Consider the following 16,916-nt stretch of genomic DNA (forward strand, 5'->3'; position numbering starts at 1 on the left):
ACATTAATTTCAACAGAGACACTTACAAACATAATTGCCACCTGTACCAGTTCAACACCAAAGCATAAATTATTTAAGCACAATTCCACCGTCTCAGTTATAATTATCCAATAAAATTAACATAGTAGAACAGCTTCACAAGAACACACCAGTTCAACATTCAACCTACATATATTTGTATAAAATAAATTCATACAAAGATAATTAGCTCCCCTTACCTGGAAAACTTCACAGTTTACTTGACAGGATGATCTAAATAGTGCTCCTCACAGCAAAATTCAAAGACATCCTATAAATCACCCATAGAATTAGCTTTTTAGGCTAGAAATTATCACAAATTTGAAATAGAACACTTCTAGTGGCATGCATTCAGTAAAATACCAATGTCCTAAGTGCTAGAAACGGTGGAGAAAAGGAGAAAGTGACTTACCGATTGGAACAAGAACCCGTTTGGTCCGTTACGAAGCCCTTGACGCGGTGAATGTTTGAGCACCACCTATTGAACGGTTCAACAGGATGGTATTTTAGAGAGAAGGCAAAACAATATTTAGAAGATGAGTTTTTAGAGAGAGAAAGAAAAAGTTGGCCGTGTGGAAAGCTGAGGAGAAAGACTCCTGCTAAGGTCATATGACTTTGATCTGATTGGTCTGGCTGCTCCACATAAAATCCAAAGTCCCCTTTATTAATTTTATTACCGGCCCTTACATTTTGCATTGTGCAACTACACTTAATAGTCCATTGATTAGAAATTAAGATTTAAAGTGCTTTAAATATTTCTATATTCCTTGGTCTATAATGTGTTTTTAAAGATAAAGTTATGATATATTAGATTTTAAAGTAGATCATATATAAAAAAATTATATGTTTGGTAATTTTTCCTTTAACTATGTTACTTCACAGATTTGTAAAGTAAAGCACAACTATTGGATATTGAATGTTTTATTTTTAATTTTTTTTTCTTTTTCATTAGATTATTTATCCATGATTACGATGTTAAAACTTGTTTAATTTACCTAACATTTCTTTGGATTTAGCTTTTGTTTTTTCTATTCCATCGAAACTTCTATTTAATACTTGTAACTAAATTGATGGATAAACATAAAATTGGGTAATTTGATGTATAAATAAAATGAATAAATGTATGCATTTTATATAGTTAAGTAAAAGGTTTTCGGAAGTATTAAATTAAAATATGCATTACATATAACTAAAAAAATTATATCAATACGAATCAGTTATGTTGTAATAAAAATGTCAAGAGATATTTAAAATTAATAAATGCAAAGCTTTTTTTTCCTAGGTTAGCTTTTATTTTGTAATATATATATATTTTTTTTAATTTTTTCTCTCTTCTATTATCTCTTTTTATTTTTTAAGTCTAATTCGTTTTTTTCTTACAAATTTAGTCAATTAAAAGTAGGAAGTTTATCTTTTGCTTTGAAATTTTTATGTTCCTAATATTGTGTGTGTCAAAATTTAAGTTTATTATGTGTTAAAATTTAGATTATCTTTTACTTAAAAGATATTATATGTCAAAATTGGAGAGATTTCAAGATAAAAAATTATTCATATTTTGACATTTGAATGATTTAAATTTTAACATGTAATATTTTCAAATGGTGTTAACATTAATTTACATTGAACTTTCTTTTTTTAAAAACAAATATTCAATTTAGTAGAAAACAAATATAAAGACTAAAATAAATAAAAAATATAAATATAAAACTAAATTACTAATTAAATCAAATTTAAAACAATTCTCTTGTTATTTTTTAATCATATCATGAATTATATTTTATTTTTATTCTATTAAATTATTATACAAATAGCAATTCCCATGAAATAAATGATGGAATGGAAATAAACATATTTATATTTTATATATAAATAATCGTAAAGTTCATTCTGAACAGAGTATACTAATCATCCACGGTATATAATCATTTTATACTGTTGATCTTACTTTGATATAAATTTCTTTTTCTTAATATCTTTACACACTATTAGAAATACCTTTTAATTATTTTATTATTATTGTTATTATTTATTGCTAAATAATATATACTCGTAATATTTAATACTGGCAAATAAAAAAAATCTATGCATAAAAACTATGAAATATCTTATAAATATAATTTTTTATAACATATTTTATAATAAAACCAGAAAGGAGGATATTAAAGTAAATTTATCTTATGTAATCATTATAAATAATTACATGGAACGTAAAACCTTTTCAGGCAATTATTAAAATGATATAATATATTATCTGCTGTGAATGTAAGAAAAACAGTAGAAAGTGTTTAAGTTTGTTCATGCAGTGGAAATCACAGTTATAGAAGTTGAAGGATAACTCAACACAAATCTCCAAGAAAGAGGTGCTTTTAATTTGATTTGAATTTTTCTTGAGTGAAAAGATACTGTAATGGGCCGTTAGACCTTATTGGGCCCACCCATCATTGCTTCCAGGCTCCTAACATCATTTCAATTCAGGACCATTTAAGCAAAGCTAGAACAGTCCAAAAAATGATAAATGCTTATGCTTTGTGAAAGATTTATCATGACTAATCCTCATAAGAAAATTCAATTTTCTTTAGGCACAGCATTGGTTAATTACTATGAATAGATTCTTTGTTTTCATTTAGGAAACTTGAACTCCAAATTCAGATTAAAGAAAAAGCTAAGACTTGAATTAAAGTCATATGATGTCATGACTTACAACATATATGAACAGTATACAGGCAAATTCTGGTGTCAGATATCTGTGGAGGAACAAAATTCTTTACTGATTTACATCTTTGAAGTTAATAATCCAATAGAAAGAATCTTATTGAAGTTTAACAAAAAATAATAATATCACAATCAATAGTTCATGTGGAAGGAGGGGCTTAAAGATGTGATGTGACTATGCCTTGGACTGTGAGATTTTAAGGTTGCTAATTCCAACATGCACTTTTTCCTCAGCAGTTTGATTTGGAGGGGACTCCATGCACTTCAGCCATGGATGTTCCAGGCACTGTCTCGCAGTTGGTCGCTTCTCAGGGGCAAAATCAAAGAGTGGTAGAAGAAATTCTGAAAACTCTCGAGCATCATTAACTGAAAATTTATATTTATCAGTCAGCAATTTGTCTAGTGGACAGAATTTTAGCCTTCGAATCCTTTTTAGATCCCCATGCCTGTCAAAGTAATCCTTGGACTGAGCTCCACCAATAGCAATCTGCAACTCACAAGCATTAGATATGACAGAGTAGCCCTTCAATAAACTATATGAACAAAGTGTTCAAGAGTGTACTCACCTTCCGGGGCATCTTTCCAAGGAGTTCCATCATCAGGGCGAGGTGATCCTAAAATCAACAAAAATGCAGAGTTTAGTATTCTGCTAAAAAAATCTTTAGGGTAGAGTTGTGTTCAACAAGTTCAGGCAATCAATCACATGTGACCTAACATTAATGACCGTGGTGATTTTTTCCTTCCTTTTTGTTGATGAACAGATCAAAGAATAGTTCTGACTCCAATCCATGAAGCAAAAATTCAATCTTGACCCTCTTTTTTGGCAACAATATCAGCCAAGATTAAAAGCTTCAGCTTTGGAAACTACAATTTGATAGATTTCTTACTGTAGCTATTTAAAGAGTTGTTGATCACAGATCAGAAGCGTGAAACTTTCAATTTCATCCTATGATTGTAAGAACTCATTTTCAGAAATAAAAACGCAACCAGAAAAAACATTTTCAGTTCCACTCACAACAGGCCTGTAGCTTGTAAAAGGATCATAAAAAGATGAAAACATGAATACTTACAGATAATTTATTACAACAGAAGAGATATTCTAAAATAATCTTGGCACTCGAGACTGATTATACAATTACTGTCAAAACTATTTTGTCATGAGAGATGCAAAAAATGCTTTAGTAAAATAGCACAGAAATTTTGTCAAATTGACATCTGGCTTACTGGTTTAACAAGGTGATTCAATGAATTCTATTCTTTTGTATTATGTTACCTTTCACATATTCCACAATAAAAAGATAACAAGATTCAACCATTTTTTTCAAATCGTTTCTGATAGTCTTGCTACTTTCAAAAAGATCACATGCTTTACACAAAATTAAAGCACCTCCTTAAAAAATATGGAATTATGATCCAACCAGATGCACCAAAGTGTAGCATAATCAAGAGTGATTTCCAGCACCCTTTAAAGCCAATAATCAAGAGTGATTTCCAGCACCAACTCCACACCTAAACCTCCTCTCAAACTAGTTAATCGAATTATTGAATTATGAAAACATGCTTTTATCTATAATTTATGCCAAAGAAATCTAAGCTAAACAGTCTATGCAAGACCATTTATAATTAATTATAATTGCGTTAGATTTAAAAGCGTAATTAACCATTATAGTATTAATGAAATCACCATACCTCATCCTCACTAAAACCTTGTCCACCCTTTGGTGTAAACAACATATCTCCAGTGGCTAGTTCAAAAGCTATGCAAGCAAAAGACCACATGTCAACAGGGAAAGAATAGCCAGATATCAGTACAACTTCAGGTGCTCTGTACTGTCTTGTCTGTATTTCTTCTGCAAACTGCTTCTCAGCCCAACAAGCATTTCCAAAATCTACTATCTTGCATCGCACATCAATCCCATTAATGTTTCTATCGGTCTTTGCAACATCTTCTGTTCCTCCCATTGACCCTCTCCTTCCGGATATCTTAGCAACTGCCGACCTTGCTCTCCTTTTCAACCTTTTCTCAATAAGACTTGATACTCCACCATTTGTGTTTCCCTCAGGTCGCTCTAGAATTGGAGAGAGTCCAGATCTTAAAGGGTCTTTGGCAGGATCAATGGTTGAACATAGAAGAATGTTTTCAGGTTTTAGGTCAGAGTGGATTATACCAAGATCAGTATGCAAGTAGTCCAAACCAATTAAAACGCATTTGCAAATCTCTCTAACTTTATTCAATGGAAGGCCTTTGTAACGGTTATATTTGATCAAGCGAAGCAAACTATCGCCAAGAAACTCCAGGACCATGCAAAGATGCTGCCCATTTGGACCAGTGTGTTTAAAGTTGTCAATCAATTGAATCACAAATTTTGAATTTGATGGGTCATGGTCAGCAATGGATGAAAGAATATCAATCTCATGAAGGGCAGCCTGAACAAACTCGGCGGCACTTTTCTGGATCTTGAGAGCAACAAATGACTGAAAACCACAATCTAAAAATTAGATAAAATTGGAAAAGAAAATGAAAGCTGGTGCACAAAAATAACAAGAAAATACCATGTTTGGGGGTAAAGGTAAACTCTGAGAATAAATAAACAACCGTACATACATGTTTAACCTTCATATAAGGTTTCTGAATCAAAAACACACATAAATGAACAAAGGATGAAGTTGGACATGGTTCACCGTGGAACAACCCCACCTGTATCACTGAAGAGTGTCATTGTGCATATGCTGTATAACTAAAACTTATTTTCTTCTTAGGATTTGCACCATTTTCTGCTTTCTAAATTCAAGCACTAGCAAGAACCTACAACTACAAGTTATGCGATTTATGGTGGCAGAAGTGTTGGATCCATCTAGATGGCAGTTATACACATAAAAGACTCATTCCTTAGTCTTAACCTTCACCTATGCTGAATCAGAATTTAACTTCAGAACCGCAATAACTAACTACCATTCCATATACAGCTCACGTTTACCCTTATATTAAAATTGAAACACCAGTGTCACGGTTACCGAGGTGCTTAATACACAAAATCGTCACCAAATCAGAATCAAGCTGTTCAAACAGAAGGAGCAGGGGCACATTTATTGCCCCTCTATGTACAGACAAATCTATCACCCATGTAAACCAGGTGGTCACATTCTGTGAGGACCATTCACCATTTCCCGTTAAACCAACATGCATAGATTCCTTTTTATGACAAGTTGAACAAAAGGAGGAATCATGGATTCGTATTTCCAAAGTGGCAAGCAATCAACATCAAGAAGCCAAATAATCTCAGACACAAAACGACATAAAGGTGCCCAAACAAGAACCGAAGATCCCGGAACCTCCACAAAATTCAAAGGACGCAAATTTCCAACCAACAAAGCACAATGAAAATTTTCAAACCCAGTACACTCATCACAGCCCAAAATCCAAACCCAAAAAGGGTGGTCTCAAAACGACGCCTTTTTGCAGAAAACAGAGAAAAAAAACGACATGATAAAGGGGGAAAAAGATGGGTAAGAAACATACAGAAGTTTTGGTATCGTAAGCAAGCCAGACGGTGGAGAACTGACCCCAACCCAGTTTCCTCTGCGCTATGTACCTGCCGCCGCCGAACTGATCGCCGACTCTGACGGCGTGGTACCCTCCTTTCCGGTAAGAGTCGAATCCCTCATCGTCTTCCTCCGACCCCGACGACGACGAACACGACATCACCTTCTGATCTATTCAGATTCACCAAAAGAAACTCAAAATCTGATTCTTTCTTGAAAATTCTCCAGTGATTCGCTCTGCTTTCCCCTTTTGATATATCTTCTTTAACTCGGAAATTGCTTGGACGCGAAGTCTTTGTTTAGGAGGATGAAGCGTTATTATATTTGCGGTGTGTGAGGCTTTTGTTTAGGAGGATGCAATTCCTATTCCTTATTCCTCCACTTTTTTCTCTTTCTTTCTTCATGTGATGTGTGGGTCTTCCATTTTTCCTACTCCAATTTCATAGCCCATCGTCTTTATCATTCCCTCTATGCCCTTCGTTTTCCTCGGTTGGTTTACCTCTGTCATTGACTATTTTCGGGATTCCATAATTTCAACTGTCTGTTTCCAAGTGAGGTGGAGCAATCATACTCTGAAACAGCTTTGTGGGCTTCTGTCATTTCCAACATCATGCACCTTTTTTTTTTAATGTATATCTTTATGGTTTGTTTCTTTCTTTGTTTTTCTAGGGTTCCTAGGTAATGACCTGCTTAATCACTCCTACAACCAATAATTTCATGAGTTAATTTAGTAGGAAATCTTAAAAGTCTCGGTTTATTTATTCGGTTTTATTTTGCGTAGATTTGATTTGACTTATTAGTCTAATGTGCAATCAATATGTTGAACTAAAAATTCATGTATTTTCTTACTTTTTGTAATGCTACTTACTTAGAAAGTGTATCTTGAGCTTATTATTCTTCTCATTTATGAATTTATTCAAACACCTTTCAAGCATTCATTTAATACCTCTCTACTATACTTCCTCTCTAACATAAAGCATCTCTAGATATGACTGAGGAGGATCACACTGGCACATGGCATGACAGTCTCAGAAAAACAGCTACTCCATTCAAAGTGTTTCATTAACTTTTCCATTTTAATGTTGTGGTCTTTGTAGCTGAATTGATTCACTGATGCTAAGTTCTTAAACTTTATCAGTCATTCTTTTTCCCTTTTTAAGATCTCATATACCTATGAAGCTGGCAATTAATATGACAGTAAAATGTAGTGGAATAAATTGGAAGCAGATTGGTATGGTTAAAAATAAAATCATTTGTAGTTTTTTTTTTAAAATTGATGGACCTAAAAGCTGAAAATGGCATGAAAAGCTAAATGCATAAGTAACATCATGAGTGCAGAGAGAATATGTTTTGTTGTCAGTGTTAGAGAACATGTTATGTTATGCATTATAGACTTTTATTTGCAGCATTTCTCGTAAAACTACTTTATAACTTTTTTATAAGTGATAAATTAATTTATAATTGATAAGTTGACTATTGCATTATAAGTTGTTAATTTATGCTCTAATCTTAATTTATTAAACTAGAAATATCTAATGAAATTAATTTATAAATTTGTTGAAAAATGTAGAATGAGATAAGTGACATTGTAAATTTTATTATATCATTGTGTTTTTTCTAAAATTTAGAAAATAGAGAATTAAAGTTGGTAGGTGTTTTAAAATAATAAGATAAAATATTTTATTTTAAAAGAAATTCAATAATAGAAATAAATTTTTTTAAATTTGTCTCATTATTTAAAACACTGTCTATTTTTTTAAAATCTTTTTTTCTTAATCTTCTTTTACTTCTCTCTTAGATTTCTCATCCTTTGATCATTTGCTTAATGATCAAAAAGTTCTTAGGAGATCACAACTAAGTTATCTTCATTTCTAACTGATCAGGATCTGTCATAGAGCAAGTAAGTTTTTCGACTCCCTTTTCTCTTTTGTCTTTAATATGAAATTAGGAGAAATAAGTTGTCAGTTGCATGCGTGATCTTGCTTCTCCTACTTGTTCTTGGTTAATCTGGGGTCCTAAAGACTCAATTTGTTTCCAATTCAGTTTTTTGTAGTCCTTCTAGAAATTTCCTTGTGTTTCAAGTAACATGTGAGGCATTTTAGAGTTGGACGATTCTTTGTGAGGTAAAGGAAACTAGACTTTGTTTAGATTATGTTTATGGGAATTTATTGTCTATTCGAATGATTATTTTAGTAATATTTGTATTTAAATGATGATAAATGATAATATGTTGTTTGAATATTAGGAATGACGTGATTTTGATGTTTAATATTGTCATGATTGTATGTGATAAAGTTGTTTTGGTGTTTGAAACCGAATTCAAAGTGTTTGGGGTGAGTAGTAGTCAAATTCTTAAGTTTTAAGGCTAAAAATGGAGGTTTAATGATGAGTTCAAGAAAGAGTGATTGAGGTGAGAAAGCAATTGCCTAGGAGTTGTCGTGAGGTAATTTGAGACTTGTTATAAGTGTTTTGTGAGAAAAAATCTGATATGAAACTAAGAGGTGTTTCATTGTTGAAGTTTTTGAGTGTTTCAGTGAAAAAATAGGGTTTTCAGTAGTGAGATATTGAGGTAAAGGGTGTGAACTATTTTGGGAGATTCGGGAGTCTATTATTAGACCAATTAGAACTTGTCTAGTACTAAAATAAGTAAAATTTGTCATGGAAGTGATAATTGCTTCATAAGTTGAGTTTCTTAGAACATTTTGGAGGTTTTAAGTGTTGGAAAATGGAAGTAGGATTGCAGAAAGGAAACTGAGGTGTTGGGGTGTGCTATCAAGTGTATTTAGATTTGGTTATGCAGTTGGTGGACTGATATGAGGATTAGAAAGTGTAGAATTGAGTTTGGGTAGCTTAGAGGAGTGATTTTGGTTTCAAAGGGATCAATTTGAGTTACATTGGTGTTTTATGAAGTTTCTCAGGGTTTGGAAGGTCCTAGGGGTCTTTAGGAGTTCAGAGTAAAGTGTTCAAAGTCAGAAAATTTGTGTTTGTGCATCTATCATGGCGTTGAGCACTGGGGTCCTGGCGCCTGGGCGCTATCTGTCTGGTTTCAGGCGCTGAGCATCATCTTCCCAGCGCCTAGGCACTATCTTTCTGTTTTTAGGTGCTGAGCACCAGTTTTGGGGCACCTGAGCGTCACCCTGTATGCTTCTATAATGATGTTTTAAGTGATTTTTGATAATTTGTTGGATTGTTTATGGTTCTTGGAAGTATAATCAATGATGTTATATGTTAAGATATTGCAAATTCGAAAGTAAATGGATATGTATATGGTTTCAAATGATTCCCAAGTTTGGAAAGTTGGTTCCAAGGTGGAACTTCTTGGTGTGGTTCAAGCGTTGTTAGAATGAATGCAGGTAGCCTAGTCTTAGGAGTTTTTCTAACACTTTAATGGTAATACATTTTTAAATACATGTGGTGAAAGTAGCAGGAGGTTTTAGTCAAGTGCTTCCAATATGACCTACGACACAACACAGTGTGGTAGGGTGAAACTCATTTGGCAAGGGCTTTGCAAAGCATCAGAGATCACAACAAGTGCATAATCCGCCATAACTCAACATTTATTCTAAGTCCGGACAGTCTAGTCTAGGTCATTGTATGTTAATATGTTTAACTTGAATTATATTAAAATTGATCCTTGTATGAAATGTGTTTAGTTTATATCAATTGTCTTTGAATCTAGCTTACCCTTTTCTTTGTGATTGTGTGTATGTTACTTGATTCTTTCTTGGCTATGATCGTCCGATGGGTGTGAGTAAAGGGTGATGAGTTTACTCTTAAGCAGACGTTAAATGGAGCGACTGCGGATGTTTGGTTTTTATAGTTAGCTATTGTGTTTATATTTAGTTAACCCGTTTGTATATAAAATTTCATTTTATGGTTGTTTTTTGATGACTTAAAATCCTACTTTATATTTTTGTCTACAACTGATCTATCATATTAAATTTGTGATGACTATTATATAGTTAAACTAGGGATGACAATGTGTCGGGTCGAGCACGGATAATACCTATCTGCAACCCGACCCGACAAAAAAAGTCCACCCGCTATCCGCATAGATATCCGCTTAAAAAATATCTGCGGATATTTTAAAACCCGCGGAGACCCGTGGATGCCCGCGAATACCTACAAATATTTGAAAATATATATTTTTATAGAATATTTTTATAAAATTTAAATAAAATTACAAAAATTATATAAAATATAATATAAATTAAATTAAATATAAATTAAAATTTAATTTTAATTTAATTTTAATTAAATTTAACCTTATAAAATATAAATTAATGTTAATTTTAATTAAATTTAACTTAATAAAATATAAATTAAACTTTATTTTTATTTTTTGCGAGTAGTGGATATCTGCAGGTACGGATAGTATAATACCCGCACTCGACCCGTTTATAAACGTGTATTAAAATATCTGCTACCCACAACCCGCAAGTAGTAAATATCTGTGAATATTAACTATCCCTCGCGGGTTTTATCCAGGGATATCCACGGGTGCGAATTTTTTTGCCATTTTTGGGACGTTACATCTTTAGAACAAATAAATTATTACATAATTATATTTTTATATTTTTTATTAACCTTTTTATTTAGGTAAGTAGTTTTATTTAAATTATTATTTTTAATTTAAATGCTGCTTTTTTTTAATTTAAATTATTACAAATTGTATTGTGTGTAAAATGTTATATCTGTTACGTGCTAACATTAAAAAAATTAAACTAATGACAAACTACAAGTTAATTAAAATAGTTTGTAATTTAAAAACTAAGAAAATCTTAAAATAAGCTTAGTTGAAAGTTCTTACAAAAACTTGTATATTGATAGCCTAAACTATAAATGAAATAAGCTATTAACAATTTGTCTCATCAAATATATCTTATAAAAAGATAATTATGTAATATGATTTTTTTTAAGTTAAAATGTTTTCTTTTAGTTAATACTTCCTTTGTTTTAGTTAAAACTTACACGATAACATTTTTGATCGGATAAACTTTATTTATTGAAATATAAATCAATATATATGATTTATGTTCTAAACCCCTTAAAATATAAGTAAATATCACTTCCTTTGAAATTCCCCGATTTGATTAATATGGATTCTTTCAATATGCTTTTAGTAAAAGTTGTATTGCGATAAATTTAAAAATTCATTCGTTAATCTTAGACAGTTATACCAGTTTTTAAAATTGTTTCATTTATATATATATAAACTTATTATTTTAAATTTTATAAAACATAACATAAATTATTACTCATTAACGATCAATTATGTATAGATTAATTATTACATTTTACAAGTTGATATATAATTTTATTGAATACTACTAGTTTATTAAAAGTATGAAAAAATATTAATATTTATGCAAAAGTAGAAATATTGTCGTGTTATTTTATTAAACATATAAAACAAACTTGTGTCAATATTAAACTTTAAAAACGAGTCTTTCATACGTGCAATTTTTTCCTGTGTTAAATGGACGAACTACCTTAATGTTGTCGGATTTAGGATCTAAGATTTTTTTTTTCTTTAATTTTCAATGGGTCACAGTTTCCATAAAGTTTCGATTCAATCTTCATTTAGAAAAAAAGATCACGGGTTGCTGTCTTTCTTAATTGCCCTCATTACACGTTGATCCACATTTCTTTTGCAATGATTTAGAACCATAAATTCGGTACTATAAAAATTTAATACTATGAAACAATTAATTGTGCTAAATCTAACTCAAAAACAGTGACATTTTTTGCTCAAATTCAGGTTTTACAAGTAAGAGACAATCGACATGGCCGCCATTCTAGACCCATATGCTTGCATTGCTTCATTGAATTGGATGACATCAAGAAACAAATGCCCACTTTCATTAATTTTTTCTTTTTGATTAAATATGCTTTTAATTTAAATCTAAGATTGAAATTTATTAATTATAATTTGTCTTCAATTAAATATAATTTTTCTAATTTAATAGAACGAAATTTTTATTGATATTTGGAATAATATTGAGTTAAGTATGTTTTTTTGATTGTTTAATTTTAAGTAAAAATTGAAACTAATTTTTTTTTAAATTTTAAACTAATTTAGTTATAATGATATAAATTTAATTTTTTAACTAAATTTTATTAAATTTATTTAAAATTTTAAACATATTTCTCAATTTAATATTGAAAAAAAAGTGTTAAATAAGATAAAAAATTTAAATATTATTAAAAAATGTTTCTAAAACATAAAATTTAGTTAAAAAACTAAATTCATATATTTATATTTTTAAAATTAAGAAATTAAATTAAATCAAAATTTTGAAAAAAAAATAATTCCAGTTTTATTAAAAGTTAAAGAAAAAAGTATTTAATTTACAATATTTTAAGTCAACCTTTTGAACAATTTATAATGCTAAACACAAATATTAGTTCACTTAGTTTAAGAAAAATATATGCGAACAAAAATATATTAAAGTTTGAGATATATAAGAATCTTAATTTCTTGTAAAAAAAACTAAAAATATATTTAAACTTCTTTTTTTTCAAACATAAGCTAAAAAAGAGAATTGCTTTCAAAACATCTCATCGGTGGATGAAAGGTTGTGTTTGTGGTTAAAAGCTTGGAAGTTTTCTCTCTGATATCCATAGCCACAGAAGTTGGAAGGAAGAAGAGATTTTAAATCTTTCATTAACTAATGTAATATTTCTGAAACAAAAACCTTTCACATCCATATGCTACAACTTTCACAAAAAATGAACCAGCAACAAAGAATTGGCACGGCTTTACTCTAGCTGGTGATCAACAAATCACTCAGCAAACTCAACACTTTATTCAGGAGCATCATTTCCAACAAGAATTCCTTCAGCATCTTTCGACAACAATCACTGTCACGGAATCAAACATCAAGCATATACTTAAAACATGTATAAGCTTAGTTTCTCCAATATATTCAAATATTCAAATAATCAAAGACATCTTTGGATTAGCATTACTCTCTATTCATTAATAGATTCGGAAGAAAAAAGATACAGAAGGGTATCTTTATCTTCCTCCAAGAGTTATCCAGACAAGTTCTAACAAGTTTTGAACCGAATGATTAAGATGTGGGTGAAAGAATCTCCATCACAGAAGTGTAAGTCCCAGTAACTGCAATCACAAACCCAAAAACCACAATTGCTCCATCCCAAACAAAACAACTCCAACCCAACTCCTGCTTAAAAACAATAAGATGAAACATTGCAGGCAACACAAAACTCAATACCACACACACACTGCTTCCGACCAGGGACAGAAAATCTGCAAAATTAGGCACCAAAAGCGCCACCAAACTAATCACCAACACCATGAGCCATCTCAACCACAAGCTGTACCTAGACCCACAGAATCTTCTTTCCATCACCTCATTCACAGGATTCATCATAATCGGAAAAGTGAAAAACAAATTGATACAAAGGCCTAACTGAACCAAAAAACTAATCACCCCAGGACCCAAATTGGTGGTGATGATACCCTTAGTTTCTTCCCCAAACGCAAAGTAACCTAAACCCCCAAACAAACCAAACAACACTGAAATCGATCCCATCCCCAAACCCAAAATCCTACCGAACTTCTCCTTATCCTTCGCTTCACTTTCCAACGGCAGAACCATCCCGATTCCCTCAAAAGCATACACAGCCACACCTATACCGTACAAAAACACAGACAAACCCCCGAAAACTTTCAAATCTGGCCTATTCTTAATGGAAACAAAAACATCCTCGACCATGACAACACTCTTCGCAACAAGATCAACCACGTCGGCGAAGATACTCAGCGGAGCCAAATGAGTCAAAGTGCGAACCGAAATCAGTCCTAACTGGAAGGGGAAGCAGGCCCAGAGGAACAGAACCTTGGGGGTGAAACCTAGGAAAACCGGCGTCGTTTCGTTGTTGGTGAGGAACGCGAGGGTGGAGGAAATGAAGATGAGGTAGCTGACGCAAAAGCCGGATTGGGAGAGGACGATCATGGCGTCGACGGCGAAGCGGCCCACTGGGCCGCAGATCGTAAAACCCAGGTCGCCAAAGGAGGCGATTTTGGTGAAGCCCGTTAAAGATTCGAGTTTGCGGCGCGTGTGGACGAGGAGCATCATGCAGTGGTAGGTGAGGAAAGCGACGGAGAAGAGCATGAGCAGACCCATGAGCCAGCCCGTTTGCTTGAAGCTGTAAGGGAGGCCCAACACGCCGGCGCCGACGATGGAGATGAAGATGTTAGCGAAGGTCTTGGGATTGGAGGACAAAGGCGGAGCCTTCCCGAGGAGAGGGGTGTCTTCTCTGGGATATGGTGGAAGGGAGTAGGAAGACGATCCAGCTTCCTTGGAGAACACCATTGCTTCTTTCTGTTACTCCACACTTCTCAATTCTCAACTCTGTTCTATCACAACAAATTAACGTCAATCGCTGCTGTTTCCTTGTCAGAATTTTGGAATATTGCTGCAGAGGGACTTGAATCTGATGCTCAAGTTATGATATCTTCTTGTTTCAGTTTCAATGTCTATCCGCCATTATATACATGATAACAAGTAGGGTTGTTGAATAAAGTTTTGTGGCGGCTATGCTTTTCTATGACTGGAATGATGTTAGGCTTCTCTCTACCTTTTATTTTATTTATTTTTTTAATTCATTTTTTGCGGATTTTATGTAATCTTCTAGTCATTCTTCAAAAGATGGGTATTTTTTTCTTTATTTTTCTCAATTTTTAATAAATAAAGGAAATTCAATCTCAACAGTAGAAGAGTCCAGGTTAGTGGTTCTTATCCTATTATTTTATGTTTAATATATGATGATGATAACGTGCATGCTGCATGAGCTCTTAAAATAGTATAAGCGTCTGTTTCCTTTTAAATAATTATTTGACCTCATTTTCTTCAGAGTCAAGGCAGATCTAACTCTTTTAAACTGTAAAAGGTAAAAAAAAAAAAGCTAAATTAATATACACGTTTTTTTAATAGCAAATTAATACACATGTGTAACTTCTATTCTAATATTAAAAAGACTATTGAATTTAAGGAGAGCTTTAGATTCTTATAGTCAACCTTCTCATTGTATTTGAATATATTCATTACTTGGATCTTATTATAAGAAAATGAGATCTTCCACTCCCATGAAATCGTATGTTCTATTTAAAAATGAACTATGCTCTATTTTAATTTAAATGAAACATGTTCTAATTTTTTACTCAATATTTAAAAAAGAATGAAGTTTTCATCTCATCTCACTGATAGGTCAACCAAAATGTTTGAAAAGATCAATAATAAATTTTTCAGCATTTGATTAGATACTAAATTAAAAGAAAAGCTTAATATATTTTATGTATTTTATTTTTTTTTCTTTGTAGTTATAATTTCAATAGCTTTTTATGAGAGGTTGCCATATTTGCAAATTATATCAAATTAAGATTATTTAGAGTAGTATAGTAAGAGTATTGTAGAAATAGAAATAACACATAAGAGGAGGTACTCTTATGCTAGTTATTAATGTTATAAATAAACAAATATAACAATCTATATTTTTGTTATATCTATTTCTCCATTATACATATATTATATGGAATCTTTCTTAGTTAATATATATAATTTTTTTATATTCTTTTTAATACCTTACATAGTACGAAAAAACTTTTTAATTTTTAATCTTTTATCTCTCGCTATACATTTTATAAAATATTTTTAAACCTTTCTTTTTTCTTCTTCTTCACACATTCAATATACCTATTTCTCTCAAATTGGATGATGACAACATTTTGATTTGGCAACAAGTGCTTGCTACCTTAAAAATTTCAAAGTCATGAAATTTTTGGAAAATCGTGATATACTATCATAATTTTCAAATTTTGAAATCTTTTAAACAATAAAATCAATCAAGAGTTTCTCAACTACAAGCGTGAAGACTCAATGCAACTCCTCAACCCCTGGTTGAATAAATCATTGCATTAAGATCAAAATTTTAGACTTAGTTAAAATAGTTAGATATATTCCTAGTATATAATAATAACAAGTAAGATGAGTGATGAGTTCATCCAAACAAATAAATAAAATCAAATTATTAATATTGAGTAAAACATTTTGAATATATATAGAAATCATTATCATATAGAAAATCGAAGAAGCTACATCTAATCCCAACACAACACAGTTCAGTTATTTATGATGAATTTGAGTGTAAGAACTAACAGTTGATATCCCTCTTCCTATCTCTCGGAAAGATTTTACAATAAATGTATAAAAATGTGTTCTAAAAGAATTCTAGAAAGAAGCTAAATCTAATTACAATAAATATAACATGACTATGTTTTTATAGACTTTTAAAGTTTGGCTTCAGCTCCCTCATGGTGATCAACATTTGGGTTTCCTTTTATTGTGGTTTTCTTCTGGCTCAAACTCATTCTTTGAAACATTCACTAGTACAAAAATCATGTACTGTGACACCCGGGCACGGAGACGAGGGCGGAGAGTGACGCCGGTGCAAGAAGCATGGTGCAGGGGGCACAGACAAGGAGCGGCTCCTGGCAGCTTCGGGTGGAAGGGGTACATGGACGAATCGAACATACACCGAAATGAGAGGGATTTGGAGACTGTATAGGTATGGGACTATACGGTTGAAGGATAGCTTAAAGGAATTGATTTGAC

The 16,916-nt window shown here is 31.8% G+C and overlaps 2 protein-coding genes across 2 annotated transcripts; both read right to left on the bottom strand.

The window, feature by feature from the left end:
• Positions 1-2,662: 2,662 nt before the first annotated feature.
• LOC124829033 (uncharacterized) lies at positions 2,663-7,512 on the bottom strand. The gene is made up of 4 exons (XM_047302464.2): positions 6,251-7,512; positions 4,420-5,205; positions 3,297-3,344; positions 2,663-3,217 (listed from the first exon to the last, which is right to left on the bottom strand). The coding sequence occupies exons 1-4, from the start codon at positions 6,431-6,433 to the stop codon at positions 2,906-2,908; spliced, it is 1,329 nt and encodes a 442-aa protein (XP_047158420.1). The 5' UTR covers positions 6,434-7,512; the 3' UTR covers positions 2,663-2,905.
• A 5,397-nt stretch (positions 7,513-12,909) lies between these two features.
• LOC124829035 (Transmembrane amino acid transporter family protein) lies at positions 12,910-14,844 on the bottom strand. Its single transcript, XM_047302466.2, has one exon. The coding sequence runs from the start codon at positions 14,616-14,618 to the stop codon at positions 13,350-13,352; it is 1,269 nt and encodes a 422-aa protein (XP_047158422.2). The 5' UTR covers positions 14,619-14,844; the 3' UTR covers positions 12,910-13,349.
• Between the last annotated feature and the right edge of the window lie 2,072 nt (positions 14,845-16,916).

The sequence above is a fragment of the Vigna umbellata genome, chromosome 10 (assembly GCF_029865625.1).
Source record: "Vigna umbellata cultivar VRB3 chromosome 10, Vumbellata_1.0, whole genome shotgun sequence".
In the NCBI taxonomy this organism is placed as follows: domain Eukaryota; kingdom Viridiplantae; phylum Streptophyta; class Magnoliopsida; order Fabales; family Fabaceae; genus Vigna; species Vigna umbellata.